The sequence below is a fragment of the Apodemus sylvaticus genome, chromosome 3, assembly GCF_947179515.1.
Source record: "Apodemus sylvaticus chromosome 3, mApoSyl1.1, whole genome shotgun sequence".
NCBI classification, from domain to species: domain Eukaryota; kingdom Metazoa; phylum Chordata; class Mammalia; order Rodentia; family Muridae; genus Apodemus; species Apodemus sylvaticus.
Window position 1 is genome coordinate 129,494,562 of NC_067474.1, and position 27,951 is coordinate 129,522,512.

The 27,951-nt window shown below is 39.9% G+C and overlaps 1 protein-coding gene across 1 annotated transcript; it reads right to left on the reverse strand.

Annotated features, from left to right (window-relative positions):
• Window positions 1–9,794: 9,794 nt before the first annotated feature.
• On the reverse strand, window positions 9,795–19,846 carry LOC127680049 (cytochrome P450 4A14). The gene is made up of 12 exons (XM_052175624.1): window positions 19,428–19,846; window positions 18,416–18,548; window positions 17,710–17,754; window positions 17,132–17,259; window positions 16,200–16,324; window positions 15,670–15,824; window positions 15,150–15,256; window positions 14,876–15,066; window positions 14,658–14,791; window positions 13,783–13,847; window positions 13,589–13,665; window positions 9,795–10,523 (listed from the first exon to the last, which is right to left on the reverse strand). The coding sequence occupies exons 1-12, from the start codon at window positions 19,656–19,658 to the stop codon at window positions 10,355–10,357; spliced, it is 1,560 nt and encodes a 519-aa protein (XP_052031584.1). The 5' UTR covers window positions 19,659–19,846; the 3' UTR covers window positions 9,795–10,354.
• Between the last annotated feature and the right edge of the window lie 8,105 nt (window positions 19,847–27,951).

A 27,951-nucleotide genomic window follows, 5' to 3' on the forward strand; every position in this document is an offset into this window, starting at 1 on the left:
CACTGGTGGACAAATGGACAGCTCCAGAAGCCTGCTGCCTGAAGTGAAGTACTTTCTGCTTGCCACCTGCTTTTGTTCCTGACTTGTCTAAGCTTATTTTGCTTTCTCTCTGACCCCTGTCCCGCTTCTCTTACGCTGTCTGTAATAACCTCCTGCCCCTTCTCTTTTGTTCTTCTTTCTCTAACTCTCCTCCAGATTCCTTCCCAGCTTGTATGTGTGTTCCTGTGTTCCATCGGGCTATCTCTGGCCATATAACCCCTGAACCTAATGCCTGTCCTCCAGGATGTTTGTCTTTTATAACCATTGCCCCATGGATGCATAGATACTAGAGGGAGACACCTGCAGCCCTCCTTGTGATTTTCAGACTATTGAATCAGTGGGCCCAAAGGAGTTAAAATGTTCCTGGAAATCCTACACCGGTAGTAAAACAAGGCTAATATTCTTAGTGCCAGCCAGAAGAAGAACTTGACTCATGAGAGGTGATTTCACAAAGTAAGGATAACTTATTTTGTGGTTAAATTGACATATGCAGATTTACCGGAGTTTGCTTCAATTTTTTTCTATGAAATTTCCCTTGGGGGAAAAAGATGGAGGGAAACCAGTAGCATTTATCTTGTTTTGACCTAACTCTAAATAAATTCATTTTCCATTACCATTTTTCTTTCCACTTTTAAAACAGAAGCATTTTATGGTTTTATTGTATTTTTCTAGCTGATATTAGAAAATACAACTCATCTTATAAGGTGCTAGTACATCTAAAGCTTACTAAAGTTTCATTTTAGCTCCAGTAGCTTTCTCTGAATTCTGTTGTAATTTCTTTGCTTGTGATTCTTTCATCTCCAAATCATAACTGAGGGGCACTGGCATTGCACCGCAGTAACTGGCAGTTCTGGCAGATGTGCAAGAAGACAGCAATCCACCCTCCCTCCCCACTCACGGACCACAAGCTGCTCACCATTGTGAAGCAGAAGTTTTCTATTGAAATTAGAGAGCCAGTGAACACCTATCTGAAAAAGATCCTCCGAGATTTTTTTTTCCTTTTCTACTTACTTTTTCTCTTACTTAGCTTAGGTTATATTTTAGCATTTGAAATAAATTTTATCAGCTCTTTGATAATTCCATACAACGTTTGTCTCCACCTCCTCCATCAAGTCCTCCCAATTCATCCCAAATTCATCCAACCTTCTCTACCCAGTCAATTTATGGCTTCTTGCTCTTTAGCCCTCAAGTTCAGTTTGCACTATCTGTATATTCTGGGTGTGTGGTCTGTCAATGGAGCATGGTCAACTTACTTATTCCTCCCTATGTCCTCTGCTTTTCCCTGTCCTCCCATTGCACTGAAATTAACCCTTCTTGCCCCACTAACCCCTCTTTAACCCTTTACACCACTACTTTCTCCCTTTCCTTGAAAATCTCCCAAGGCACCTTCCTAACTTCCTTATCTGTATGGGTATTATGTATTTCTTAGTTTCTGTTAAGATACAGGAAGCTCCAAAAACAGTCTTGTTAAGCCAGCTATTGGGTAAACTTGTCACATCAGGAAACTACCCACAATTTGATGCAAGAAAATGCCCAGCTGCCTGGAGCTATTCCCTACTTCTCTGACCCTTGCGTGTTGGGTGGTGGACTGGTGAAGTAAAAGGGTGTTTCAGAGCTTAACCTAGTATTATTAGTTTTGAATGTTTTAGTGGTTAAGTTTTATGATTTAGACTTTGGATGGAGGGTCACAAAGGTTCTGGGTTGGACCTGGGAGGGATTGAAAGTGAATTTGATCAGGTGAATTATGTGAAATATCCACATAAATCAATAAAAATTATATGTTATAAAAAGGTAGAATACAGAAGATATAAAAAATAACACAGAGGATAAGATTGGTAATAAAGATGAATTGCTATATTTCATTAGCAAAATAAATATTTTTAAAGAAGCAATTTCCAATTCTTTTTTTAAATTTATTGATATATTTATTTACATTTCAAATGATCCCCCCTTTTCTGAACCTCCACTCCCTGAAAGTCCCATCAGTCCCCTTCCCTCCCCCTGTTTTCCCACCCAACCCTTCCCACTTCCCTGTTCTGATTTTGCTCTATACTGCTGCTTCACTGAGTCTTTCCAGAACAAGGGGCCACTCCTCCGTTCTTCGTGTACCTCATTTGATGTGTGGATTATGTTTTGGGTATTCCAGTTTTCTAGGTTAATATCCACTCATTAGTGAGTGCATACCATGATTCATCTTTTGAGTCTGGGTTACCTCACTTAGTATGATGTTCTCCAGCTCCATCCATTTGCCTAAGAATTTCATGCAATTTCCAATTCTTAAAAGTTTCACTAGACAGAAGTTCACACAGAAATTACTATATTTCCCCCATCTAAACTAGCATAATGATTTTCAAGCCAAATGATTACAATTATGAACCAATTACATAGCAATAAATACAAATACATTTTAAGCATATTTAAATGTGTAATATGATGTAAGAGGGAAACCACTTCATTATCCTTCTGGTCCAAGTGTTCAATAAAAAGAATGCTCGAGAGCAGCAATATATATCACACAGATTATCTACCACTAATAATTTACAAGGTGAATAATGTATTTTGGAAATAAAGTATTTTAAGGTTGGAATGATGGCTATTTTTGTAGACTCAAAATTTTCCAACATGCTGCTCACTAGCTGAGCTATTTGAGTTAGGAGACTTGGGTGTGTCTCCAACACTGATCAGCCACTAGGGGGCACTTATATCTTTAAGATAGCCAGACCCAGGAAAGTGCATGTGAATTGACAGCAAGCAGTCTTGGAAAAGAACAAATTCCTAGGACCCAAATGATAGGATGCCAGTTGCCAGACTAGATGTGTCCAGTGAGGACAGTTGTGACGGCTGAGATGGGATCAGCGTGCTTGGGTGGAGGGTGGAGATTGTTGCAGGTTCCATGGGCCTTGATGCTTGTTTTTGTTCTATCTAAATTTTCAGGCCTCTTCTCTCTAAGATAAAATGCACGCGCACACACACAAACACACAGCAAGATTTCTTTGCTCCACACTTTTCTGTTTTTCATTTTGCTCCCTGGATGCTCTTAATTTTGTTGCTATTGTTGTTTGGTTTTATTGCTGGACTTTCCCGGAGCCACTTAGCACAGAGGCTCTTGTATATTTTTAAAGCTTAAGCTTTAACTTGGGCTACCCCCACCCCCAGCTGGTCTAACCTCACTAATTCTGCCAACATCCCACCAAGTGATCCCATCTACCTTTCTGCTCATGTTCATCCCCATCCACCTCTGTGTCTGCTGGCTCAATCCTCCTGTGGCTGATTCTTCCCACTGAGCCTATTTCTTCTCCTGCCTAAGCCATTGGTCATCAGATATTTATTAAAGCAATAAGAAGGTGATGGACATATCTATTTACAAAGTACCGAGGCAGGTGATGATTCATTAAAAATAACAATACCAAAGTCTGGACAGTATTCAGCTCTCTTCCAGAATAGCAAATAAACATTTGAATAATACAAAGACAACCTTTACACAGTGCACAAAGAGATCCCCCACATCTTTTTACTTCATGGTTACTATAACATAGACAGGCTAAAGAAAAAGAGCATTCCAAGGCCATCTCCCTCAAACTTTGTTTTCTTTTTGTTTTTGTGTTTACTAATGTCTAGATTGCACAGATTAAACTATAAGTTATATGTGGCAAATTACAAAAGGCTCTCCTACTCCATGTGTTTCAACTGGATGAAACTAAGCAGGTTAGAAAGAGGACAAATGTTACGGGTCCAGCCTATCATCATGGGACTCAACACAAACCTATCGAGCATACACCACTGGGTTCCTTCTTGTCTCCTCTGATTCTTTAGATAAAATAACTATTTGATATCTTCCTCCATATCACAGAGGAGCAAATACCTTCTGCAGATACATTATGTTGATGAACTGTCACATACTGTTTGAATTCACCAAGAAATTAACTCTGGAGAGGGGGATTAAGCCTTCCTACTTCAAGTCCATCTGTGTTTGTCTCAAAGCATCCTCAAAAGCCTGTCAGAACTAGATGAAAAGTCCTTATTGCTGCAAACACGGCGCTTTGGCCACGGAATATGGAAAACTAAGGCTGGGACTGAGCTCTCTTCTGGCTGATTTTCATAGTGTTGGAATGAGTCAGAGGATGCTAGGAAAGAAGTGTTGCCACACTGACATCTGGCACTTTGAGAAGAATGAAGTCCCAACAGAGGAGGCCACTGCTGTTATTTTGCTCCTGTCAAATTGTCTTCTAATATTTGCACCTATCCTCATAGGTTACTGCTATTGTCAGATTCCACATAGGGTAACTGTTTTTCCTGTAATAGGAAGTATAGCCTCAAGGACCTGAGACTAAATGTTGCAACAGCAATGTGGCTTAATAATCAGCCATAAGTGAGAAAGAAGGAATTAAGTATCTATATTATACACTCTTAGGCTCAGAAAATATTGAGCAAGAATTAATGGAAAAAATTTAAGAGCCAGAGGAAAGAGTAGCATATTGGATAATTATTTCTCCTGAATGGAAATACTTCATTGTGGTGGTTGGGATATACTTGGCCCAGGGAGTGGCACTATTAGGAGGTATGGTCTTGTTCAGTAGGGGTGACCTTGTTAGAGGAGGTGTCACTGTGGGAGTGGGCTTTGAGACTCTCCTCCTTGCCACTTGGGAGCCAATCTGCTCCTGGTTTCATATGGATGAAGATGTAGAACTCTCAGCTTCTTCTCCTGCCTGCCTGGATGCTGCCTTCCTGCTATGATAATAATGGACTGAACCTCTAAACCTGTAAGACAGCCCCAACTAAATGTTATCCCTTATAAGAGTTGCCTTGGTCATGGTGTCTTTTCACAGCAATGGAAACCCTAACTAAGACATTCTTTATAGCAAAAAATAAACACAACATAGAAGTTACAGGAAGATCCTGAAATTTGCAGTGGTTCACAAGGGCCTTCCCCAAGACTGTACAAGCTGGAACAAGATGTTTAAGTATGGCACCCATAGACTCATGTGTTAGGACAAGCCTATGAAGGCCAGGGAGTGGAATGTGGTGATTTGAATATGCTTGGCTCGGGTAGTGGTAATGTTAGGAGGAGGAAGAAACAGACCAACTGACCTGCTTAAAAGTTAAGTTCCAAAGCTACAGCTTTCATTAGTCATCACCCAATCAGAGTGGACTTTTTGGTGATGCAACTAACTTTGGCTCACCCATGCCCAGTAAATCATCCCTTGTTATATTTTTGTAAACTCACTGCTTTGCTTGGCTGAACTTGACTGGAATCCTTTCTAACTGTTGTCAGTGTCCTATCCAGTGTGAATAGGTGTTTGTTCAAGTCATCACCAGAAAACACAGACAATAATCACACAGTCAAACTATTTGGCAAATGGCTTAATTGAGCCTTCAAAACACTCCTTCCCCTCCTCCTCATTTTCCTCTTCCTCCCCTTCATCTTCTCTGTTTCCATCTTTCTCCTCTTCTCCATGTTCCTTCTTTATTTTATTAAAAATAGTTTTTTTCATACAATACATTCTGATTATGCTTTCTTTTCCTCTAAACCTCTGAGGTCCTCTCCATCTCCTCTCCCAACAAAATCCACACTCCTTCTGTCTCTCATTAGAAAACAAACAGGCATCTAAAGAATAAAAATCAAATAACATAATCAAAAACAAACAAACTGGATTAGGATGAAACAAACAAGAAAAAGAGTCAAAGGAAAAGCATGAGAAACACATATAAATACAGAAACACACACCCTCATACACGTAGGAATCCCATAAAAACACAGAACCAGAAGCCATATTATGGTAATAGCTGTAAGATGAAAAGAAATGTCCCAACAAACATTATGAGACAAAGAACTTCCAAAGATGCCATTGAGTTTGTTTTCTGTTAGCCAGCTACTGCTGGGTTGGGGCTTGCCCATAAGCATGGTTTGTATCTCCGGTAAGACTCTATTGAAGAGAACTAATTTTGTGAGAAGTTTTCAATTGCAGATAGCTTCTGGGTTAGGAATGGGGCTGTGCCCACTTCCCCTCTCATCTCTTGGACTCCATCTGAGGCAGAATGTGCATGCTGCCACAGTCTCTGTGAGTTCACATGTATGTCAGTCCTGCTTTGTTTAGGGTATCTTGTTTCTTGGTGTTCAATATCTCCCTTTGGATTTTATGATCTTTCCATCTTCTCTTCTTCAGGACTTCAAGAGCCCTGAGGGGAAGGATTTGATGAAGACATCATTTAAAAGTAAGTGCTCCAAGGTCTAACACTCTGCACACTGTCTAGCTGGGGGTCTCTGTATTTTTCCCACTATAAAAGGAAGCCTCTCTGATGATATCTGAGCAAGGCCCCAATTTATGAGTCTAGAAGAATGTCAGCAGGAGTTGTTTTATGGCCATATCCCTGTAATAGAACAGTAATATTTTGTTTTCCCCTGGGTCCATCTTGTCTTAGGTTCTTGGCTACCTGAGAATTGTTGGAAATGTGTTATATCTCATGATATAGGCCTTAAATCCAATCAGATATTGGTTAATTACTGCCACAAGCTTTGTACTACTATCACACTCGAATATCTTGCAAGCAGGTCATCTTTGTAACGTGACGAGTTTGAAAGTAGGTTGGTGTTTACCTTTCTCCTTCAGTAGAGCACAGAATACCTACCTTCCAGTACCATGAACATTAATCCAAAGGAGAAAAGTCTCTAGATAGGCATGAGCTCAACTTTGTTATGTTAAATAAATTGTATAGACTTTGTCTTCAGCAGTAGGGCCTGACTATGTATTTGCAGAGATCAGTAGATTTGTCAATAGCCTGAGTTGTTTGGGGTTTCTCATGGAGCAACTTTGGCCAACAACTCAATTATATGCAATCCATTCCTGGCACTGGAGGCATCATTTGGTGTTAGGAGTTGTTTGCCACTTCACTGAAGCAGAGAAGAAAAGAGGAAAAAAAGTCTGATGACAGGCAGAGTCAAGGCAGGTCAGGGTCTGTTGACAAATTTCCTGGCCTGCTGACATGTGGAACAATAAAAGGAGGTGTACATGAGACTCAAGGCAAGGAGCTAAAGATTCTATTGACCTTGGTGGAAGTAATAGGGAATCTTTTGGGTGAGAACAAATGTGCATATTTTAGCAAAATTGTTTCCGTTAGCTTGTAGCTTTGTGCGTCATGGTACTGTATAGTATAAGAAGGCTTTGACAGATACTTGCAAGGCTGGTGTGGTCTAGTTTTGCAGCCCTTCCATTGTCTGTCTCTTGCATCTATTTTCTCTCTTTCCTATAATCATCCTCACATCTCCTTCAGAGGACTGTTCATATGGCCGGTCAGTACAATTTGGTAATGAAAGATATCCAGTTGGATCTCTGTCTCTCATTATTTGACAATTGTGTTCAGATTGCATTCATACATGTATATGTTTTAGGAAAGTTCTACTGTGTTAGTCTTTCCCCATATTCATTCTCTCTCTCTCTCTCTCTCTCTCTCTCTCTCTCTCTCTCTCTCTCTCTCAAACAAGTAGGGATACCCCAACTTGTTTGATTCTCCAGTTCCTTTCCCCATCTATCCATTCATAACTATTTTATTTCCCCTTTGGTTGGTTTTGTTTTGATGTGTGTGTGGGGGGGGGTGCTTCCAAATGAGACTGATTACTGTCCTTCCGAGCAATGTAAAGAATTGTGTTGGAATTTTGATGAGGATTGCATTGAATCTATAAATTACTTTTGGTAGGATGACCATTTTTACTATTCTAGTCCTAACCACATCCATGGGAGATCTTTTCATCTTCTGATATTTCCTTCAAAATATTGAGTGTCTTAAAGTTTTATCATAACTTCCATGGTTATAGTTACCACGAGGTATTTTATGATTTTTGAGACTATAGTTAAAGTTGGTATTTCCCAGTTTTTTTTTCTCACTCCTATGTGTATAGGGAGGTCACTGATTTTTGTGAGTTAGTTTTATAGCCTACTACTTTTCTGAAAGTGTTTATCAGCTGGACAAGTTGCCCAGTGAAATATTTAAGGTCACTAACAGATTATCATGTCATCTGCAAATAAAAATATTTTGACCTTTTCAATTGTGTCCCTTTGATCTCCTTCAGTCATCATATTGCTTGACTTTAAGTACGTTTTTTGAATAAGTTTGGAGAAAGTGGACAACCTTGCCTTGTTTTGAATGAAAGTACTCTGAGTTTCCTCTTTTCTACTTAATTTGTTTGTTTTTGATTTAACTTTGGGAAGTATTATATATCGAGAAATTTATCAATTTCTTTTACATTTTCCAATCTGGTAGAATATAGGGTTTAAAAAAAGATTTATTTATTTATTTTATGTAAGTACACTGTAGCTGTCTTCAGACACCCTTATAATGAATCAGATCTCATTATGAATGGTTGTGAGCCACCATGTGGTTGCTGGGATTTGAACTCAGGACCTTCGGAAGAGCAGTCAGTGCTCTTAACCACTGAGCATCTCTCCAGCCCAGAATATAGATTTTTAAAGTATGTTTTAATGGTTTTCCTGATTTCCTCAGTATCTGTAGTTGTGTCTCCCTTTCTTATCTCTAACTTTGCTCATTTGTATCATCCCCTCACCCCTCCATTTAGTTAATTTGAGTATCGATTTTCTCAGAGAACCAACTATTTGGGGGGTTTGTTGTTGTTGTTTGTTTGTTTGGTTTTTGCATTTTATTTCAGCCCTGTGTTTGATTATTTCTTGCCATCTATTCTTTTGGGGCATTATTTTTCTTTTTGTTTTAGTGCTTTTATGTGTGCTGTTAAGTGACTAATATCAGATCTTACCAATGTTTTAATGTAGGTACTTAGTGGTATAAATTGGCCTCTTATAACTGCCTTCATTATAATCCATTGTATTTTTATTTTCAATCAATTAAAAAAAGTTTTTATATTTCTTCTTGATTCTGTCTTGACCCATTTTTCATTCAGTAGTGTGTTGTTCAGCTTCCATGAGTTTTTAGGCTTTCTAGTTATGTTTATTTGTTTCTATTGTTGATATCCACCTTTAACACATGGTTATCAGATAGAACAGAAAGTATAATTTTAACTTTATTTTATCTGTTGAGACATACTGTGTGTCTGAGTGTGTGATTAATTTGGAGAACGTTCCATGAGGTTCTGAGATAAAGATATTCTTTTCATATTTGAGTAAAATGTTCTCAAAATATCTCTTAAATATGTTTGGTTTATGATATCATTAGGTCCAGAATTTTAGTTTAGTTTTTGTCTGCATAACATGTCTACTGGTAAGAGTGGTGTATTGAAGTCATTTACTATCACTATGTGAGGGTCAATATGGCTTTTAGCTGTAGTAGTTATATAGAAACTTGGGTGCCCTTGTGTTTTGTACATGGATGGCAAACACCCTTCTTTATAGTTCATGCCATTGTCACAAAAGAATCCATATCATGAGAGTTTAACAGGAATTCTCCAAATCAATAAACTGAATAATCAGAGTACTCTAAACAAATAAGACCAGGTTAAAATCATAAAACTTCTTAGCTTCACAAAATCACCGACCTACATTTATATACAACCAGCCCAGGAGTCAAAAAGCAAAGAACAACCTCTCAGGAGCTGAGAATTCTACCACATTCTAACAGTGGGGACCAGATAGCAACATGCTTCCCTGGCTTCCCAAAACTGCTTCAGGGAGCTTAGCTTCATGCTGAGTAGTTTTCCTGTATCTTAAATGAAAATAGGAAGCAGAAATTGATGAAGTAAAATGGATTTATTAAAGTTTAGCCCAAAGTAGCAAAAAGTATTCATTTCTCTCTACCTTTCTGTATCAGTATTACTTCTTCATAGAAAAGATGAGGCATAGAACAAAAATCTGTAAACATTAATCTCACCATGAGACAAACAGAAATATCTAAAAATCTCTTGAGTTGAGTTTTGTCCTTTGGCCGGTGTGAGATTTTAGTGCTAATTTTCTCCCAGCATGTGATTTCTAAGAACATTTTAATTCATGATGTCTATTGTTCCAAGAGTCTAATAACTGAAGGGAGAGAAGTGTACAAGGGTCTCCCTCGAAAATAGATCTTCTGTCGGTGCAATGCTTATGAGGGGTGAACAGGCTGGAGAACAGGCTGATGCCTGCAGGTTCAGTGGCTGGTCAGAGATAAAGACAGATGGAAAACAGGCACATGTACAAGCTGGGAAGGAATCTGGAGGAAAAGCTACAGAAGTGAGGGCAGAAAGATGAGATGATGGGACACACTGCAGAAATCAGAAGGACGGGAATCAACGAGAAAGCAAAGTGAGTGCAGATGAGCCAGGGACAAAAGCAGGTATTGCAGGCAGCAGACCTCTGGAGCTGTCCTGACTCCACCAGAATCATCCTAGCTTCTTGAGGCGCAAGTGGATCCCATTCTTGGACTTCAACACAAGTCTTGCCATGGGGACCGGGATCCTGGTGGGATCTGGCAGCAGCTCAAAGCGGAGCAGGGTCAGGGCCACGGCCACCTTCATCTCGTTCATAGCAAACTGTTTCCCAATGCAGTTCCTGAACCAAGGAACAACACATGAAGTCAGCTGTGGCCTGAGACCTGTTCTGGGCACAGGGAGTATTGTTCCTTTAGCCTCAGTCCTGAAGGGCACCAAGGTTCCACATCATGGTATCAGCCTCATCATTTTCTTTATAGGCCACACAACTAAATCATTCCCTTGCTTTGAGATCACTTTCCTTATAGGTCACATGGCCACCTCAATCCCTTGTCTTTATGCATAGGCTCCTGACCTATGATAAATTCTCACACCCCTCTAGGACTCTCTCTCTCTCTCTCTCTCTCTCTCTCTCTCTCTCTCTCTCTCTCTCTCACACACACACACACACACACACACACACACACTGTGCTTGAGTGTACAGAATGTCACTTGAACAGTGCCACCTCTGTGGTCACAGTCCAAGCGCATGAGTTATTTAATGATGTAATCACTAGTTTGCCAATTCTCTCCCCTATCAGTTTCTGGATCTCCACTGTGAATACAGGACAATATGAGGAGGGGTAGGTCACCATCCTGGGGATTATCATCTATGTATAAAAATGTATTGATCCTAGAATGAGAGTCAAACCTTGGTGGTAGAAGCTTGTGGTGAATGCATTTGATTGGGGATCCTCAAGCTGTTCCTCCATCTTCCTCCTTCTCAACTTTCAGGCTCCAATCCCTCATCCCTCCATCCCCCAACTACCATCATCTGTACCCATCTAATCATATTACAGAAAAGTCCTTATTTGCATTTTCAATTTTTCATTTGGTCTTACACGGCCATTCTCTCCACATTCTTCCTCCTGTGCACATCAGGTAGGAATAGCTCCAGATGCCCCAAATATAAACATTCTTAGTGTAGGCTTGTTGTGTCATCACTTTTTATCTGTATAGCTTCCTATTTCAGCTCATGCTGCTGAAGTTACCAATATTGCTTCTCTTCACCCTCACTACCACACCCAAAGGAATAAGCTAAGACTACCATCTCTCTGTCCTGTGCCGGTGTTCTTCTCCTCCTGGACTCTTAGGTAGCATGGGTGCTTTACTCAAGGTCCCACCACACTTCAGGTTATAGGACAGCAAGGGATGTGTAACTTTTCATAAGCTGTCGGTGAGGGACACGTAAGTGTAAGGCAGAAAGAAGGGATGGAGGCTGCATCAAGAATAGAAACAATGAATTCATGAAATTCTTAGGCAAATGGATGGAGCTGGAGAACATCATACTAAGTGAGGTAACCCAGTCTCAAAAGATCAATCATGGTATGCACTCACTAATAAGTGGATATTAGCCTGGAAAACTGGAATACCCAAAACATAATCCACACATCAAATGAGGTACAAGAAGAACGGAGGAGTGGCCCCTGGTTCTGGAAAGACTCAGTGTAGCAGTATAAGGCAAAACCAGAAGAGGGAAGTGGAAAGGGGTGGGTGGGAGAACAGGGGGAGGGAAGGGAGCTTATGGGACTTTCAGGGAGTGAGGGACCAGAAAAGGGGAAATCATTTGAAATGTAAATAAAAAATATATCGAATAAAATAAAAATACATCGAAAAAAGATATTTAAATATTAAAAAAATAGGTGTCTCACTTCATTCTCTTCTGGTCTTGTTGCTAAACTGGGGTGGGTCAGAATTCTACACTTCTGCATTCCTGTCTCAGCAAGGAACATGGCAGAAAAAATACATTTTTCAAATATTTTTTTCATTTGAATTAAGTGAGTTGAATTCTAAAAATAAAACACTATGCATAGAGGATAAAGATATTTAAGCTAGGAACTTAGCTACCTGCAACGATCCTCTCCTCCAGTGGCTGCAGAATGCTTTTACCTAGTTAAGATGAAATTCTTAATTATAAGATAAAATTTATCATATGTTTTCTAGTGAAATGCCACATAGAAAGCCTGTCCTGTGGGAGCTGATTAAGTGCTTTAAGTTTCATAGAACTGGTAAATCAGAAGAAACTTAATTTTCTCCCCTATGTGATCCCAAGAGACAGGTTAACTCTGATGACTATTGTATCCAAACCTTAAGAAGTTTTAGTGGGGGGCTGGAGAGATGGCTCAGTGGTTAAGAGCACTGAATGCTCTTCCAAAGGTCCTGAGTGCAAATCCCAGCAACCACATGGTGGCTCACAACCATCTGTAATGAGATCTGACACCCTCTTCTGGTGTCTGAAGACAGCTACAGTGTGTTATATATAATAAATAAATAAATCTTAAAAAAAAAAAGAAGAAGTTTTAGTGGGAATGTGTGATCTACAGGACTCACCCTGTGGACTCTGTGGATTTTTACAGCAGCCTTTCAGCTGCTTGTACCGCTCAGCTGTCTGTCATTGCATGTGCGAGCAATGGCGGACATCAACACTAAACAGAGGGCTTTCCTCAGAAGTTGTTTAAGGTTTACATTCCTGGTTTTGGCACCACAGAATAGGTAGTCCAGGCCTGTTCACTGAAGTCCCTTCCTGCATGCATAGCTTTACAAAATGGGAAAGTATATACAAGGTATAAGTATTTGTCTATGCAGAAAAATTGTTGTGAGGCCAGAAGTCAAACCTACAGCAAGCTGTGAACTCTTACATACATGACTTTAACAGGGGAGCCCACACAGTTTTTAGATTTTGAAATATATACCATTATAATACTTAATATGTGTTTATTACATGTATATTTATAGACACACATATTTTAAAGATTTATAGAAGCATCCAATTGTTGAATAAATAAAAAAACCTATGAGGATATAATGAGAATTTTAAGAAAGAAAAATTCATCCTTTAAGACTTTTGAAAACTAAAATTTCTCAATTTAATATTTTCATAGGAATATAATTCTGAAATATGAAGTTCAGAATTTGTTAAAATACCAAAAATATACTTATTTTTATACAGCTGTTTCAGTAGCCACAGGACAGTGGGTTAAAAAAAAATCTGTGTTCTACTGATTTGCTGCCATCTTTCCTTTTGGCATAAATGCATGTACATGACACAATCTACCCACATAGACCGACAAAAATACATACAAGTAGACCACATAGGGGCATAAATAAATATAAATAAATTTCCCTCTGATCCTTTCCCATCATCACCTTGCTCCTCCTGAGAATGGCAGATAAGCATGGCTGTGCCGAGGAGAATCTGGTGCAAATCTAGAGGGGTCAAAAACCTGCAGAGAGAACACAGGGCCAGGTCAATGGAGTCAAGCCCACTTCCAACGCAAAAGGATACAGAATGTTGAAAGTTGCAAGTGAGTGACTCTCCTCTCTTCTCCGGGATTTCATACCTTTGGATTTGGCCAGAAACTTGGGTTATGATGAAGACCATAAATGGAAATTGTGGTTGTGATACCTGTGGAGGGAGGAGAGAAGACATGGAGTGAAACATTAAGCTAAAGAAATGGGGCTCTAGACCCATACCCAATGGCATATACATACAGCCTGTATATAAAGAGTCATCATGTAGAGCTAATGATCCTTTGGGGGATAGGGAGTTTAGTGACGCATACATTAGAAAGCCATAAACCTGGCGATGACAGACATCAATGAAGTTTTGGGAGTATTCTGCTTCTAATAAGTACAATGACAACACATATTCATCAAATGTCTTACACCCACCATTGAAGAACATACACTAGGTAACAAGACACAATTCTCCCTCCAACACCCTCCAAAGGCACTATTTTATGCCCATTTTTCACATGAAATACTAAATTATCAATGAAGCTCATCTTCCTTATGTTTACACTGATTGGGTGTGGCAAAGGCAGTGTCATATCCAAGGATGGGTTCACTAACATGTGTTTTTCTATGATGACAAGGAAGTCAGAACTTAGCAACTCTCCTATTTCACCACCTCAAAGATTCCCGAGAAACTGGAAGACCTTGTGCCCACACATACGATTCCTGTATCCTTTTCATTTGCATTTCTCATAATCAAAATGCTATTGCTGCAAGACTGGTGTCATTCTTTTTCAACCATAAGTATTTTAAGTGACTGCAATTTCAAGGCTAAGAATGACATTTAACTAGAATGTGGAATTTCTTGCAGGAGACTTTCTCAGTCTCAAGTTTGTACCCTCATCTCAACTTCAATGTAAGGATCCAGTTTGCTGGGACAACGGAAATGCTTGTGAGCATGTAGGTGAGTGGATTTTGTTACCTTTGGGTAAGGAGCGTCCATCTGGGAAGGTGACGGGTGAGCTGAGCTCTCGACTCACAGATGGTACAGGTGGGTAGATCCTCAAGGCCTCTTTGATGCACATGGTGGTGTAGGGCATCTGGTCCAGGTGCTCCCTGAAATGAAGCCCATTCTGACGGGTCACATAAAGCTGGGAAAACCAGGTCTCTTCTATAAGAAGACAGGTGAGTTGTTCTCACCATATGACAGAGGTTCCATCACCCAAGATGCTCTGCACCTCCTCTCTACATCTCTGTTGGTGCTCAGGGTGGGTGGCCAGAGCATAGAAAATCCAGGAGATTCCACTGGCTGTAGTGTCATGGCCCTCAAACATGAATGTGTCCACCTCTGCACGCAGGTCCTCATCAGACAAGCTGTTCCCATTCTCCATCTAAATTAATACACAGGTGAGAGAACAGAGTTTGTATCTCATCTATGCTTCTGAGACAAATCTCAACCTTGTACCCCACTCACTTTGGAAAACAAGAGGATGTCCAAGAAATCCAAGCGCCTCTTCTTTCTGGCCTTCTGCAGCTCTTCCTCATTCATCAGCTGAGCCTTCCTCCTCTTGATCACTCCATCTATTCCATGACAGCACTAGTCAGACAGAACCCAGAACTACTGTAATGCACTCGGTCCCTGAACCTAATCTGCGTGTCCCGTGGAGCCCCAGATGGATGTGCAGGTGCGAATTTAGACATGACTTGAAGTCTACACAATCTCATATACTTCAAGCCTTCACTCAGGATCATGGACCACAAAGCCATGTTGAAGGCTGTTGGATATATCACCAATGTAGTAAAGCTGGTGGTAATTCTTATGATGTGCTTTGTATGCTAACATTCTAGCTCCCAAAACTTATATCTTAGTAATGGACGTGAGTGCCTTGAGCCCTGCAGAGGCTTCTGGTAAACTCACTATGTCTGAGATATATGATCATGTCTTTGGGATGAGCCTAATAGAGGAAGGAAGGCAGGAGTGGAGAAGACAGAACCTGTGTGTTCATGAGCAATCTGGCAGGCACGGTGGGACAAACGGCCCTCAGAGGACATATTGTAGATGAAGTTGTTCTCATAAAATGCACTCCTCACACGAAAAAACGTCAGGTTGTTTAGCTCCTCCACAGCCTTAGTGTAGGACTTGGATTTTCTGAGGACAGGAGATACAATGTATTGGTGATTAGAGTGTGTGACCCAATAATAAAGTGGGCTCTCTAGAGTCATTCTTTCGACCATGGGGCACACAATACCAAGGCATATACATCTTCAAGATCTTTTGACCGTGGAACTTTAGATAATGGATGATCAACTGAGTTTCTACACTTTCCAGAGTTCCACAGTGTTGGTGCTGGTTTGAAATTAGAGCTTGGCCTGGGGCTGGGTGAGAAGCTTACATTTTGTGGAAGGAACTGTCTTAGCTGCCCGACATTCTTCTTACTAAACTCTAACTGACTGAACTTGAATCCTAACTTACTAAATAGACTGATAAGACCACAGACTCGACAAGCAAAGGGTTGTCACTCACTCATCCAACTGGACACTGCCCTGGTAGCTGAAAGCACACTTCATAATAGTGTCCAGTGTCATCAAGGAGACACAATGGAATATCTCCAGAGGGCAATCCTGGCCGTCAAGTTTCTCCCATTTGTCCTGTGGTAAAAAGAGACAATGTGTTTAGACTAATACTTTTCTCTTTATCTATAGATAATCAGTCTGGGGTCTCTCTTTATTCAGTTTGTTTGCTTCCAGCAAATAAAAATCATGAAGTTTATAATCTGATTTCTGCTTCTTCCAAACTAACAAAACATCATATTTTCTCATGGTGTTCAATTATTGCTTATTTGGTTTTAGAAACAAGTATAATCTTTCAGGTTATAAAAATGGTCCCTTTGATTTTTTGAGAGTTACCTATACTTTGGAAAAATGGATATAAATACAAATATAGAAAGGCATAAATGTGTAAAGGAAAAGAAAGGCTGTGGACCTGGGTGAGCATGCCTCAAGCATGCTATTGGTTATTTTAATTATGTTTTACCTTTCATATGATGATGCCAGAAACTAGGGCCTAATATGAGATAATGATTTATCAGGTAATAGCATGATGATGTGGACCTGTTGTCTACTTTCACATGAGTCACTTAAGATCACACAGAAACCCTGAGGTCCAAAACATTTTTGTCTAACACCTTGAAGCTGCCTCTGTCCAGTCCAGCCAAAACCAGGGAGTTTATACTGTATGGTGTCTTGTCCACTATGGTAAACACTTAGTCCTATGCTTACTACAGTTCTCTCTGAAGTGTGTGGCTCCATCCTGCTGATCGGGAACTGGCCTAATGCATTTGTGGAAGACTTACAAGAGTTATTAGTCTATGTGATTGTCTCAAATGTGTTTAAGCGTGGAGTCATTGTGGGTATTGATTGGGTGTAATAAAATGAGAAAGGGACAGAACAACTCACTAGCATTATATTGACAGAGTCCGCCATGATTTTCACATAGGGTTTGAGGATGTCATAATGGAAAGCTGGAGTCAACATCCGCCGATGCTGGAACCACTTCTTCCCATTCAACAGGAGCAAACCATTGCCTGTGCCAGAGACTGATATGTGAATGTGTCTAACAGAGGTGAAATCAAAGGGTCATTTGATTACATTCACTGGGATAAGATGGGGGAAATAAAAGTTCAGTAATAGTGAGTTTTTTTTTTTTAGACAAAGACATAGAAAGTGAGACCTCCAATTGGTGTGATAAATCTGTTGTGACTAAGACAGAAGTGAAATTAAGGATAAAAATATGTTGGGATCAGGTCAAGAGGGACATATATAAATATCTGGCAATGAATATCTGAAGAAATAATATGGCAGAAACAAGGTATCGTGTACTCACAACCAGCATTAAATAGGACTAAGGACTGATGGGAAGATGAGAAATAAAACTTGATTTAGGAATGGATCGTGCTACTGTAGCTAGTCCCTTGTTGTTCTCCATTAATCAAAGAGCAGTGAAGAAAGCACACTCCTTATTTTAATATACTTACCAATCCAGGGAGCAATGAATTGGTAAATTCCAGAAGCCTTTGGATCTGAAATGTAAGACAGAGCTTGAGAATCAGATGGGGGATGGTGTTCAAACTGTAAGCTTTTCTTTAGTTTTTCAGAATTGTAAAAATTATTTACTATTTGCAGTGTGTGTGGAGTTCAGAAGATAAGTTTGTGGAGTTGGTTCATTCCTCCCACTCTCAGTTTGGGTTTCAGGACTCAAAATTACATCATCGTACTTGGGCAGCAAAGCCTAATACGAGCTGAGCCATGTCAGCAGCCACGTCCTTAGGTCTTGGTGCATTTCAAGTTGCTGCCTTCCCAATCACACTGCCTCCTATTCCTTTCTGTCTCTGTGTTGCCAGTTAGCTGGACTTAGGAAGGCACACTTCATTGTACCAGCAGCTGAAAGTCTCTGCTATTATGATGTTTGGGAAACTGGTAAAACACATCAGCTCGATTTGTTTTAAAAGAAAAAGAAGAAAAGAAAAGGAAAGAAAGAGAAAAATTAAGCCTTGTGCAGCTAATTTAAGTGATGAGAACTATGTATTTGTTAGCCACATGTTGGTCTCTGGACAGAGAGAAAAGTAGGTATTATTTAAACATTAATGACTAAAGTGTCACTCTTTTCTAAAATTAAACAGACTTTGGACATGAATGTTAGGTGACAGATACGCTACAGCTGTAATGAGTTTGGACTCTCACCTGATCTCCCCAGAATCACCTTCACATAGTCAGGGTCATAGAGCAGAACTCGTGTATTGCTCCCCGAGAGCCATTGTAAGCAGGCACTTGGGAACTTCTCTACCCATATAAGAATCTGCTGGAGCTCCTTGTCCTTTGGGAACAGATCAAAGAAAAAGAAAAATTCATGAAAATGCACTTTGACATCAAATCCTTTGTGTGGTATGGAAGATGCAGGACCACCATGGGGGCATAGCTCTGAAATATTCAGGGAAATGTAGAATTTGGGTTGGTTTGATGATCTGTCTTTTTTTTCCTTCCATCTGTACCATTACTGTGTCCAAGAACTTGCCCTGACCAGATGCTGGAATCTTGTGAGATGAAGCTAAGGCTGCTTAGGGAAGCTACTGGGGTAAGAGCCTTTGCGTTCTATAGAATTTAGGTCTTCTTAAATGTGACTGTGGGTGACCCCTCACTAAGTGTCTCTTCAGACAGATCCTTACCAAATTATATTATACTGAGAGCTAGTAGCACAGTCAGCCATTCCTGCTTACATACACTTGAGGGTGGGGGAGGCTAATGAACCTAGCCAGTTTTACCTCCCAATAGAACTTCCTTTATTGCAAGGGGCCTTCTTTCCAGATGGACTATTTTACCCCTTTTTAGAACACCCTGTATTGTAATCACATGTTTATCTCCAAAATGGGCAGTTTCAATTTCAGATGAAACTGATATACAACATAGAAATCATCACTTCTAGAATTTCTCGCAGAGAACAGTCTGTTTGTTGTTTCCTTGTAGCTGACATCACGTTCTCCCATCTCCTTCTACATCCTGAGATTTGAGGCTATTGTCAACATGGGTCTTTTTAAAAAGAAATCATGCTCCACATGATTAAGGCAAGCCCACTCTTAGAAGTAAACCCACTGTTCTTCAGCAAACATTTGCTTATCCTGCAGCAGACTGCCCTGTACACTAATGCAAAAGTATCAGAGCTCCAGCATTACATGCTCTCCATATTCTCTCTTCTTACCTTCAGCTGGTGCCCCCAAAGCCAGTGGGAAGGCATGGATGGGAACTTCTGGAGGACCTTGAGCAGCCACTGCCTTCGTAAGTAGAGTTGGACTGCCTTGAACAACACCAGAAATAGACTGAGCAGGAGGGCCCCTTGGAAGAACCCAGAGACACTATCCAAGTATCTTGTAGGGATAAATACAAAAAAACCCATGGTTAGTGGTTTCTGGATCACTAGTGTCACAAACATTTGGAACACCTACATTTAAGTCATGAGAAGATAGACCCACCTACTTGTGGGAGGGAGAATGGAGAAGACAGACATAGACTGACCTCAGAATCCAAAGTTTATTAATCTGAAACATCAACTTTGGTAAACAGTAAAAACAAATCCCTAGAAGCTGGTTTTCGTGACATCTATGTGTACACCAACTCTCCTTTTCTGAACTCACAAATATTTATTGAGTACATATTGCATGTTATACAGTATCCTTATTGATGAGGGAGAGTCATGGAATAGACAATAACCTTGATATTAAGAAATTCATATTCTAATTTATCAAACATTTAATAGGTGTAGCTGCTTGTACTATTTTCACAGTTTTGGGATGAAGTGATGACAAGGTTAATTGCTATGCTCAAATGAATGTAATGGCTGAGAGTTTCTGCACATAGTCATCCTTGCATCTGGACTCCAGATCCAGCTGTTTCTTCCATTTTCTCTGAGGTTTGTCACAATCGCTCTCCAGTTTGATCCGGGATAAATGTGCCAGCTGGTGGAACAGTGCAGCTGCACTCAGGTGGCTCAAGACTCAGATCAGCTTCACCATGCACGCAGCCTGTTACAGACTCTTTCTGTGCCTCAGTGTCTTGACTGAGGAGAATAATAATATCTTTCTTTCCCAAATACCTAAACTGCCCATCACCTAGTCAGTCATTCGTTAGTTTAAGACATATTTCTTGAACTCACATAGAAAAAATTCTAAAAAAAAAAAAAAAGAAAGAAAAGAAAAAGAAAGAAAGAAATCAGTGCTATATATACATATATTGCCTTGCCTGAAAAAATTTTATGTCCACTCAGGATGAATAAAGCAAAAGTTGAGAAATTCGAGGTATTGAAGAAGTACTAGCCAATCAACTGAAAAGTGCTGAAATGGTTTGCACCCATCTCATTTATTTATGGATTTCATGGAGATACTATTTAAGCAGAGGAAGAATGTTTTGGTTGTGGGCCTATCTATTAACATGAAGATGGATAGGTAGGAAGGTCCTGAGGATCTGGGCAGGGGAGGGGGACAAAGAATATGATCAAAATATGTTGCATGAAAAAATTAAATAAAAAATAAATTTTAAAAATGACCAATTTTTGGAAAGGAAGAAGTCAAACTATCATTATTTGCAGACGACATGATCGTCTACCTAAGTGATCCAAAGAACTCCACTAGAGAGCTCCTACAGCTGATAAACAACTTCAGCAAAGTGGCAGGTTATAAAATCAACTCAAGCAAATCAGTGGCCTTCCTATACTCAAAGGATAAGCAGGCTGAGAAAGAAATTAGGGAAATGACCCCCTTCACAATAGCCACAAACAGTATAAAGTATCTTGGGGTGACTCTTACCAAACATGTGAAAGATCTTTATGACAAGAACTTCAAGACTCTGAAGAAGGAAATGGAAGAAGACCTCAAAAAATGGGAAAACCTCCCATGCTCATGGATCGGTAGAATCAATATAGTTAAAATGGCCATTTTGCCAAAAGCACTATACAGATTCAATGCAATACCCATCAAAATCCCAACTCAATTCTTCACAGAGTTAGAAAGAGCAATTATCAAATTCATTGGAACAACAAAAAACCCAGGATAGCTAAAACTATTCTCAGCAACAAAAGAAAATCTGGGGGAATCAGTATCCCTGACCTCAAGCAATACTACAGAGCAATAGTGTTAAAAACTGCATGGTATTGGTACAGTGACAGGCAGGAGGATCAATGGAACAGGATTGAAGATCCAGAAATGAACCCACATACCTATGGCCACTTTATCCTCAACAAAGAGGCTGAAAACATCCAATGGAAAAAAGATAGCCTTTTCAACAAATGGTGCTGGTTCAACTGGAGGTCAGCATGCAGAAGAATGCAAATTAATCCATCCTTGTCTCCTTGTACTAAGCTCAAATCCAAATGGATCAAGGACCTCCGCATAAAGCCAGACACTCTGAAGCTAATAGAAAAGAAACTGGGGAGGACCCTTGAGGACATCGGTACAGGGAGAAAGTTTCTGAACAGAACACCAATAGCGTATGCTCTAAGAGCAAGAATTGACAAATGGGACCTCATAAAATTACAAAGTTTCTATAAGGCAAAGGACACCATCAAGAGGACAAATCGGCAACCAACAAATTGGGAAAAGATATTCACCAATCCTACATCAGATAGAGGGATAATATCCAATATATATAAAGAACTCAAGAAGTTAGACTCCAGAAAACCAAACAACCCTATTAAAAAATGGGGTACAGAGTTAAACAAAGAATTCTCACCTGAAGAACTTCGGATGGCGGAGAAGCATCTTAAAAAATGCTCAACTTCATTAGTCATTAGGGAAATGCAAATCAAAACAACCCTGAGATTTCATCTTACACAAGTCAGAATGGCTAAGATTAAAAATTCAGGAGACAGCAGGTGTTGGAGAGGGTGTGGAGAAAGAGGAACACTCCTCCACTGCTGGTGGGGTTGCAAATTGGTACAACCACTCTGGAAATCAGTCTGGCGGTTCCTCCGAAAACTGGGCACCTCACTTCCAGAAGATCCTGTTATACCACTCCTGGGCATATACCCAGAGGATTCCCTACCATGTAATAAGGATACATGTTCTACTATGTTCATAGCAGCCCTATTTATAATTGCCAGATGCTGGAAAGAACCCAGGTATCCCTCAACAGAAGAGTGGATGCAAAAAATGTGGTATATCTACACAATGGAGTACTATTCAGCCATTAGAAACAATGAATTCATGAAATTCTTAGGCAAATGGATGGAGCTAGAGAATATCATACTAAGTGAGGTGACCCAGACTCAAAAGGTGAGTCATGGTATGCACTCACTAATAAGTGGATATTAACCTAGAAAACTGGAATACCCAAAACATAATCCACACATCAAATGAGGTACAAGAAGAAAGGAGGAGTGGCCCCTGGTTCTGGAAAGACTCAGTGAAACAGTATTCAGCAAAACCGGAACGGGGAAGTGGGAAGGGGTGGGTGGGAGGACAGGGGAAGAGAAGGGGGCTTACGGGACTTAGTGGGGCTAGAAAAGGGAAATCATTTGAAATGTAAATAAATTATATCGAATAAAAAAATCATAAAAAATATGACCAATTTTTTAGAAAAGAAGAAAAACCAAGAGGATAAGGATGGAGATAAGCCCTTCCCTGGAATCTCTGTCCTCACCTGGTTCATGATTATCTTCTTTCTCTAAATCAATCCTAGTTGTGAAGACCCCAGAGAAGCACACACAAAAGCTATCTCAGCAAGAATTTCTAGAAAGCCAGCTCATTCACTCGGCCATGAATGGGTGTTTGCCCTTAACTGGGTCCTTTACCCCTCCAAACCTCTTCTTTAACACCTTTTTACTTTATCTTCCACTGTGACACAACATGCACAACCCACTATATGTTCTTTCTTTCCACAATTCTGAGCTTTTGTCAAAACCAAAGACCAAGGGGATATCTGTCTGAACTTTTATCCCACTTTGTGACCATTTTACAACTTCAAATATTTGTTGAATGAGTAAATGATTGAAAGGTCCAGTCATTCTGTGACTATTTAGCAAAGACACTGTGATCCTGTCCCCTGGAACGGGTCATCTTGTACCCTTTCTCCTTCCCTACTTGGATCCTCTCCAACTCTTCACTTGCAGAAGGGGAGACTGTTGTGGAAAGAGCTTTGGCATCCAGGACTACTGCTGAATTTTAGTTCTCACTGCTTCATTCTCTGATCTGAGTTCTTTATAGTTTGGCCATGTTATGGTAACCATGAGCACAGAGTTAAGTAGGTTTTACATTAAGGGCACTGGCACAGGCTCTTGACCTTTTTTCTACCATAATTCTCCAAAACAGAATGTTGTGTTTTAAAAAAGGGGGGGAGCGGGAGAAATGAGGCCAGAAACGTAATACTGTTTATTCCTACAGCACATTCCACAGTAGTTCTACCATTTTCATAGGTTTATAAGTTAAGAGTATTGGTTGCCCTCCAGGGGACTTGCATTCTGTTTTCAGCACCCAAATGGCGGCATCTCATAACCAGCCATGTGTAGCTCCAGATCCAGGAGATTTGGCAACCTTTCTGGCCTCTGCTGTCACTGCATGCATGAGGTACACAGACATATATGGAAGAAAAATACCCAGGCACATAAGGCAAAAAAAAATTTAAATTAAGGTAATATTCAGGAAAATGAATGACTAGAGGTAAGTCACTTCTTCATTCTAATTTTTAAAAAAGAAAGACAAAAGCATCTTAAGATAAATTGCCAAACACTGAGGCACCAAATTTCATAAAAGTAACATTATTAGATTCAAAACCAAAGATTTGCTCTTATACAGTAATAGTGGGTGTGGTCATTCCCAACACACACACACACACACACACACACACACACAACCAGACAGGCAAGCAAACAGACAGATAGAGAAGCCCTGAAGCTATATGACATCATAAATCCAGGGGCCCCAGTAGACATCTCCAGTCCACCCAAACTCTCCAAACCATCACAGCTGCCTCCAGGCCTACATAGTTCTTTACTGTACTCTCGGTGCTCATGAGAAACAAACTCCAACTATGGCATTATCCACCTAATGGGACATGGTCTGGGAACTCTTGGAAAGAAAGCTTTTGCTTCTATAAAAATATGATTTTAGTATTCCTTTCCTTCATTGTCTAATTGTTTTTATTTATTTTCCATTTGATGTTTATGCTTGAATCACCCCCCAACCCTGTGTTTTCTTCCTTCTCCCACCCTTATATTTAGTTGTATTATGGCTTTACCTTATTGGATTGGGTTTTTTTAATTAAAGTTTCATTTATTTCATTTGATATGTATGAATATTTCACCTGCATTTATGTCTGTGCACCATGTGTATTCCTGGTGCCTATGAATGTAAGAAGGGGGTGACAGATCTCCAGGAACTGGAGTTATAAATAATCGTGAGCCACCGTATGGGTGCTGGGAATCAACCTTGGGTACTCTGCAAGAGCAACAGGTGCTCTGAACTGTGCATCTATCTCTCTAGCCCTCTCATGTTTTGTTTGGTTTTTAATACTCATGGTTTTTCTTTTTATTTCCCTTCTTACACTTATTCTAATTTGGGTTTTTAATTTTTCTTTATGGAGCCTTTTTTGTGCTTTTTTTCCCTCTTTCTCATTTTTTCCTAATCCCTCATTCTCTCCTTCTCTCTGTTACATTCTTTACTCTTCTTTTCCTTTTTTTTTTTAATCTAACTTTGCTCTCCTCTATTTCTGTTCTCCTGTCTCCTTCCTTTATTCTGCTGGTTTACTGTTTCTACACTTACGTAATTATAAATTAATACATGAACTACTGTTTATCTTTATAGCACATTCTATAGCACTGCTGCCTTCAGGTCTCATGGTCATCTGTCTTTAGCTGATTTTTAAGCTCAGTTTGGTGCTGTTGCTGACAAAGCAGTTTGTTTTATTCTCACTGAGGGATCACTGTGGAGTTAGGAACTGACCTTTCAAAATCATCATATCAAAATATGAAAAAGCAAAACAACATGTCCCCTCCTCAACCATTAAACTCAGATACTGAAATAGGTAAACGTTGGGTGATGAGTCAAACATTTTCAGGAAAAAATAATCAATGACCTGAAAGAGTATACAAACAAGTAGAGGAATTCAATTAATGACCTCATGACCTGAGAGGAAAAGTAAAAATGTAAAAAAAACCAACAACAACAAAAAGCAAAAAACAAAAAAACTAAGGTAGTTCATGACCATGAAGCCAGTACTGTAGCAGATACTTGAAAATATTATAAACAGAGAATAAATAAAGTTAGTATCCAACACTGTAAAGCAACCAACTCTTGGTCCAAATAGTGTAAAAAGGGATAATGAAGGCCGCTAATGTTAATAGAGGGAACGATTGACCAAAAAGAGATAATTGTAAATATACATGGAGCAAATGCTTAGGCATTAAATCTCATAAAACAAACAATAATGCACATAAAAGGTCAGATAAATTCTGATACAATGTTATTGAGAAATCTTAATACCAACTCTCTACCTGAATAGGTCATCCAAACAATAAAGAAATCAAAGTTAATATATACCATAAAGCAAACAGACTTAAGGAATTCATACAGAACATTCTATACAACAGATACAGAATACAAATTTCTTCTTATCAGGTCATGGAAACTCATCTAAAATAGACCACACTTTAGGTTTAAAATCAAATCTTACTAAATACAATAGTTTTTAAAAAAAAAAAAAAAGATCTTGTGGGGTTTATTTTAGATCACAGTACAATAAATCTGTAAATCAATAGCAAGAAAAACTGTAGAAATGACACAAATACATAGAAAATGAACAGCATACTTGTAAATGAATAGTAGAGAAGAAGTCAAAAGGTTCCAATAACCAAATGAAAGTACCCATTACTCCTTGGCACCATGTCCTGCAGTCGGGAAAGCTGACAGCACAGTACAGCTCGCCCTGGTGGTAGTGGTACTGTGTGAGCCTGCCCTGAGGGTAAAAGCACAGAAGTCCTATCCCTGTCCCTAGGGTGCTGTGAGGTGGCCTGGGCACAGGGGTAGAAATGCACTCTTCCACCTTGCCCCTTGCCACCTATAGTTAGGAGAGCTGGCTCCAAAGTCGTGAAAGAGGGAGAGATGTCTCTGCTCCTCACTGGCTGTAACACTTAGGAGAACACACCCTGCATCTTTCCTGGGCAAGACAGTGGCACTGGCCCTGATGGCCAGGGCCTAGGAGAGCCAACCCTGAGGTTGTAAGAGCAGGAGAGCTGTCCCAGCTCATCACTGGTCACAGTACTTGAGAGAGTAGGCCCTGAGCCTCGAATGGAAAGCACAGTGGAGCTGAGTCTGGTGTCATGGGTTTGGTGTGGGGGCTACAAGGGCATGATAGTGGAAGAACTGAGCATGCCTCCTACCGTGGCAGCACTGGGAGCACAGCTGGAGTGCCAGAGAGCTCACCCTTGAACATGCAGACAAGAGACAACTGGCTAGCTAACTAGCTCAGCTGCCAACCAGGCCCAGATCCAGAGCTTTGAGTTGGCCCAGCTCAAAATCTCCATCATCTATGAACTGTTGGGGTGCATGCAAGCTTCCAATCCAAAGCTGCAACACAGGGCAACAGCAGGATAGTGAGGAGGAGTCCTGGTGGAGATCCAGTATTGATGGTGTCACAGAAACCAGAGACCACAAGCCAAACCAATGACTCATTGCAATGAACATTTGCAAGTGAAGATGTATGGACAGAGGGATACACAGTGACATGCTACAGCTTCCACAATGAGATGGTGTCTATCCTTTTGTCTTGTTTTGTTTATTTTTATTTGTGTTTTTTGAGGGGGGAGGTTGTAGGGGTACAGGGTTAATAGGAGGGGATGGGGAGATGAGTGGGACTGGGCTGCATGACGTGAAGTTCACGAAGAATCAATGAAAAAATTTTAAAGAAAAAAAGAAAAGGAAATGAAAGAAGTTGCCAGAACCTTTGGGCTAAGGTAGTTCTAAGGAGAAAGTTTATACTATGAGTACTTATATTTAAAATATATGAAAAATCTCAAATGGCCTAATGATACATCTAAAAGTCTTAAAAAGCCAAGAGTAATTCAGATCCACAAGTAATAACCAGCAAGAAATAATAAATAACAGGACAGAAGTCAGTGAAAATGAGGTTAAAATTATGGTATGTAGAATCAGAGTGGATTATTCAGAAAAATAAAGAATACCAAACTTTGACTAAAACTAACCAAAATAAAAACAACTGAAGCAGGGGCAGGCAGACCTCGGTGAGTTCAAGGCCAGCCAGGGCTATGCAATAAGACATAGGGGGGTTAGAGAGGGAGGGAGGGAGGGATAGAGGGAAGGAAGGAGGGAGGGAGGGAGGGAGGGAGGGAGGGAGGGAGGGAGAGAGAGAGAGAGAGAGAGAGAGAGAGAGAGAGAGAGAGAGAGAGAGAGATCACCCAAATTTATACACGGAGACTAAAAGTGGGTTCCATAAAAAGAATTATTAAAGAATAATTTGAAAGCATGTAATTTTTTGGTAAAATCAAAGCACTACTTTAGTAAATAGTTATTTTATGCAATTTGAACATCAGTATCATTACAATTGAAAAAAGATATTATAACAAGAATGGACTAATTTTTTCAGATTTCCAAATCATACTCAACTGTACATTTACACAGAATTGTCTTTGCATGAAGCCCAAAGGTAAAAGCATAAAAATGAGTGTTTCTGTAGCCTTTTTAGCTTTGCTAACCAACAGTTGGTTTTAAAAAGCAAAGGAC

What these genes read in the sequence shown, in the direction of transcription:
- LOC127680049 (XM_052175624.1), bottom strand. Translation starts at nt 19,658, where the DNA reads ATGTTTGTGACACTAGTGATCCAGAAACCACTAACCATGGGTTTTTTT. An exon ending in TGGACGCTCCTTACCCAAAG is followed by an intron (nt 13,848 to 14,657) that starts GTAACAAAATCC and finishes CTCCCTCCACAG; the next exon opens with GTATCACAACCACAATTTCC. An exon ending in GTTTCTGGCCAAATCCAAAG is followed by an intron (nt 13,666 to 13,782) that starts GTATGAAATCCC and finishes TTCTCTCTGCAG; the next exon opens with GTTTTTGACCCCTCTAGATT.